Source organism: Sinocyclocheilus anshuiensis, unplaced genomic scaffold (genome assembly GCF_001515605.1).
Source record: "Sinocyclocheilus anshuiensis isolate Anshui unplaced genomic scaffold, SAMN03320099.WGS_v1.1 scaffold91, whole genome shotgun sequence".
NCBI classification, from domain to species: domain Eukaryota; kingdom Metazoa; phylum Chordata; class Actinopteri; order Cypriniformes; family Cyprinidae; genus Sinocyclocheilus; species Sinocyclocheilus anshuiensis.
In genome coordinates, this window is record NW_015552636.1 from 582012 (window position 1) to 587073 (window position 5062).

General features: G+C 37.9%; 1 protein-coding gene across 1 annotated transcript in view; it reads left to right on the plus strand.

Annotated features, from left to right (window-relative positions):
- LOC107666662 (voltage-dependent T-type calcium channel subunit alpha-1I-like) overlaps positions 1–5062 on the plus strand; it is a gene marked incomplete at both ends in the record, with an annotated part of 76673 nt that overhangs the window by 29810 nt on the left and 41801 nt on the right. Inside the window, 2 exons of the mRNA XM_016458082.1 lie at positions 3200–3542; positions 3705–3797. Of these exons, the coding sequence (XP_016313568.1) occupies positions 3200–3542; positions 3705–3797 (436 nt within the window). The remainder of the gene's footprint in view (positions 1–3199; positions 3543–3704; positions 3798–5062) is intronic.

The window sequence follows — 5062 nt, forward strand, 5'->3', positions numbered from 1 at the left end:
CGCAGCTGTATTTTCAGCATCATTACTCCAGTCTTCAGTGTCACATGATCTTCAGAAATCAGTATAATATGCTGCTGCTCAAGAAACATTTCTGATTATTATCAGTGTTGAAAACATTAATATTTTTGTGGAAACTGTGATACATTTTATTTTTCAGGATTCACAGATGAAAAGAAAGTTCAAAAGAACAGCATTTATTTGAAAAAGAAATCTTCTGTAACATTATAAATGATTTTACTGTCAATTTTGACAAATACACAATGCAGTTTTTAAATGATAATTTAATTTATTAAGGGAAAAAAGCTGTTCAAACCTGCCTGGCCCTACGTGAAAAAGTAATTGCCCCCTAAATCTAATGTAAAACCAACACAGCATTTCATAAAAAGAGCATCATAGCAGCAGTCAAATATGGTGGAGGTAGTGTGATGGTCTGGGGCTGCTCTGCAGCTTCAGGATCTGGATGACTTCCATAATTGATGAAAGCATGAATTCTGCACTCTATCAGAAAACCCTGAAGGAGAATGTCCGGCCGTCAGTTTGTGAGCTCAAGCTCAAGCGCACTTGGGTTATGCAGCAGGACAATGATCCCAAACACACCAGCAAGTCCACCTCTGAATGGCTCAAGAAAAACTAAATGAAGGTTTTGGAGTGGCCTAGTCAAAGTCCAGACTTAAATCCGTTTGAGATGCTGTGGCATGACCTTAAACAAGTCCATTCATGCTTGAAAACCCTCCAATGTGGCTGAATTAAAACAATTGTGCAAAGAAGAGTGGGCACAGCAATGTGAAAGACTCAATGCCAGTTATCGCAAACGCTTGATTGCAGTTGTTGCTGCAAAGAGTGGCACAACCAGTTATTAGATTGAGGGGGCAATTACTTTTTCACACAGTGCCAGGCAGTTTTGGACAGCTTTTTTCTCTTAATAAATTAAATCATTATTTCAAAACTGCATTTTGTATTTACTCGGGTTATCTTTGTGTAATATAAATTTTTTTTGATGATCTGAATCTTTTAAGTGTGACATGCAAAAAAATTAAAAACCAGGAAGGGGGCAAAAACTTTTTCACAGCACTGTATATATACAGTATATATTCATGTTTACTGGCCAATTTGTTTTAGTGGATTTAATGTTCATTTAAACCTGGAAATGACTGAAGTTTTAGGATTTTGACACTAAAAACAGTAAATAACTGATAATCAGCATCATTTCGAAGCTCTTTTCATTCATTTACATTTATTCATTTAGCAGATGCTTTTATCCAAAGTGACTCTCAGATGAAACTGTTATTCTGATAATATCATTTTGTAATGAATAATTCAGTATTAAATTAGAAAATAATGCAAAATAGCTTTTGTAGCATTAGAAATGTCTTTACAGTCACTTTTGGTCAATTGAATGTGCCCTTGCTGAATAAAAATACAAAGTTCTTACTAGCCCAAAGTGTTGCATAGTAGTGTTTATAAATCTGTGTTCCGTCAGAAGTGCATTGATAGATGAATCAACACCCAGCTTCTCTTTGATGATGTTTGTCCTCTGTAATGTTCTGAAATATAATTTAATTTGCTCTCGGTGTTTGATCTGTGCGTTTGCACTGATGTGCTCTTTAGTTTATTAAAAGCATCTGAATGTCGCCTTTATGGTCATAGAGACGAGCACTAACAAACCTTTGACCCTCTGAGCTCTGTTAAACCGTCTGTATGTTTCTGCGCTTCCGGATGTTGGTCTTTATATGTCAGAGATATACTCTAAATCAGTGTAAACACATATGTGATGAAGGCTGCGGCTCTGTTCCAAAACCTAGTGAGCAGCCTATGTAGGGAGCAGCTTCATTCTCTTAAATCAAAGGCTGTTCCAGAAATTACTGCAGTTTGGCCATGAAGAAAACAATCCCAAAATTCACTGCAGTGAGCTTGTGAAAAAAATTGTTATTTTACACAATATTTGTGTGTGCTGTGTATTTATATGCTTTCATGTTGTTACATTAGCAGCATGGAGTTGCTCCCTAGGTAGAGTTTTCGCAAATCACTTATTTTATAAGGGTCCATGTCAGTTGAAATGCTGCAAAAAATTATTTTATTCCTCAGTGTTTTTGTCTTGTTTTCCAGTACAAATATTGAAACATTCTTAAGTCAAGACACAAGCAAAATGACAAGATGTTAAGTCACGATTTCTGAAAAATCAATAAAAATGGAAGTTGGTTTAAAAAAATGCCAATAGGGTCATAAAAATGATGACCATATTGAAAGAGATTTTTTCCATTTTCTTTTTAAGCATAAACTCACTTCATTTTCATACATTTTTAGAAATAATATGTAATATCTTATATTTTGCTTTTTTATGTATCCCCAGGTAACACATTTAGGTTATTAAACCATTACACAAACATTGTTTTGAAATATTTCTAAAATATTGAAATCTCCAGTTTTCTTGTCATAATTATAACATTAAATAAAGGTAAAAAAAAAAAAATAAATCTACAAAATTTTATTTTTTATATTCTAAGTATGTTAAACTGTCCAGTTTTCTTGTCTGGAACGTTATTTAAAAAATGTTTGAACTGCTTACATTTTCAAAACTTGCCTCTTTTTTTTTTTTTTTTTCAAAACTTTACACACAAATCCAAGAATTGCACACACACAATGCAAAATGCCTCACATCTCTTGCAAAATGAAGCACTGCACTCAAAATATCACAAACACATCTCAAAAGCAAACATTTGCAAACACCTTTGCCATAATATTAATTCCTGTTAGATTTTTGTGTGTTACATAGAGAATTGTGTGTTGTGTTTTGCAAAAAGTGTTTTATGAAATTGAAAACTGAGTCAAAGGCTGAGCATTAGTGTGTGGTTTTGCAGATTTGGTGTGTGCTCCTGCCGTTTGAGTGTCAGCTTTCAGAAATTATGTGACAAGTGAACATTTTGTTTTTAAACTGTTGAAAAAAAAAACTGTAAAGGTTACAAAAACATTTCTTAAAACATTCAACTACATATAACACATTCCGGGAATGTTGTTCTAAGAATGTTTTCTCTCAACTTTATGAGAACCTATATCAAATATGCATAATGTTGTAAGAACGTGCAATAAACATTACTTTAAAAATGTTTTGTCCAGTAAGAAAATCATCATTTGCAGTGTATGTAGGCAGTAATGCGTCTGATTAGATTTTGGACACAAATCTATTTCCTCTTTCTCTCAGCTCAACAGGTGTGGCACTCCCTGCTCCATACTACTCTCCCAGTGAGGAGGACGAGAGGCCCTTCATCTGCTCTCTGCCACAGGATAATGGCATCATGTCGTGCAGTGACGTGCCGGCACGGCGTGTGGCGGGACATCAGTGCTGTCTGGAAGTAGATGATCTCCTGCACCATCAGGCACTGGGCCTCGTGACCGAGCCTTTCCTCAATGCCAGCGCCATCGCCCCCGGACTCTGTGTCAACTGGAATCGATACTACACACGCTGCCACACCGGACACAGAAACCCACACAAAGGAGCCATCAACTTTGACAACATCGGATACGCCTGGATCGTTATATTTCAGGTATCTGCTGGAGACTCATTTCCACCGTAGAACTTGTGAAAACAGTCATCCAGCTGATTGATGTTCTTTGTGTTTAATGTGAACTTATTGGAAGCAAACTTAATTTCCAGAGAACTGTTTGAAGTGTTTTTTTTTCTTTTCTGCAAATTATGGTGTGTTTAGGTTATTACTCTGGAGGGCTGGGTGGAAATCATGTATTACGTCATGGATGCTCACTCATTCTACAACTTCATCTACTTTATTCTGCTGATTATAGTAAGTACACAAACTCACACAGATTGATGAGTCTGTTAAAAGACCAATATAGAGTGTTTTATCTGACATGCTGATGATTAATTTGATATTGTCATTGGTGCTTCAGGCCTATTTGATGTTCTTTTACTTGTTTATGGATGCATTTATCCTCAATAGATGCATGTAGTCCTATGAAACTTAGCATGTAGTATTCATCCAGCTTAATGTGGGTATCCCATAATAATCCTGCAGATGGTTCTACCTGTTCTGTGTGTTTGATGTGAGACAGGTGTTTGCAATGAGATGGGTTTGTGTCTGCAGTGAGATGAGTGAGTGTCTGCAGTGAGATGAGTGAGTGTTTGCAGTGAGTGTGAGTGTTTGCAGTGAGATGAGTGAGTGTTTGTAGTGAGATGAGTGTGTTTGGAGTGAGATGTGTTTGTGAAAAGTGAAAGTTTGCTTGTTGAGTGAAAGTGAAAAGTTTGCTTGCAGCGAGACAGTTTGGTCTTTGCAGTGTGTGAGTGTTTGCAGGGAGATGAGTGAGTGTTTGCAGTGAGATGAGTGAGTGTCTGCAGTGAGATGAGTGAGTGTTTGCAGTGAGATGAGTGAGTGTTTGCAGTGACATGAGTGCATGTTTGCAGTGAGATGAGTGAGTGTTTGCAGTGAGATGAGTGAGTGTTTGCAGTGAGATGAGCGTTTGCAGTGAGATGAGCGAGTGTTTGCAGTGAGCTGAGCGAGTGTTTGCAGTGAGATGAGTGAGTGTTTGCAGTGAGATGAGCGTTTGCAGTGAGATGAGCGAGTGTTTGCAGTGAGCTGAGCGAATGTTTGCAGTGAGATGAGTGAGTGTTTGCAGTGAGATGAGCGAGTGTTTGCAGTGAGATGAGCGAGTGTTTGCAGTGAGATGAGCGAGTGTTTGCAGTGAGATGAGCGAATGTTTGCAGTGAGATGAGCGAGTGTTTGCAGTGAGATGAGCGAATGTTTGCAGTGAGATGAGTGAGTGTTTGCAGTGAGATGAGTGAGTGTTTGCAGTGAGATGAGTGAGTGTTTGCAGGGAGATGGGTGAGTGTTTGCAGTGAGTGTTTGTAGTGAGATGAGTGAGTGTTTGCAGTAAGATGAGTGAGTGTTTGCAGTGAGATGAGTGAGTGTTTGCAGGGAGATGGGTGAGTGTTTGAGTATGAGTGTTTGCAGAGAGATGAGTTCGTGAGCTGAGTGTTTGCAGTGAGATGAGTGTGTGAGTGTTTGCAGTGAGATGAGTGTGTGAGTGTTTGCAGAGGGGTGAGTTCGTGGGG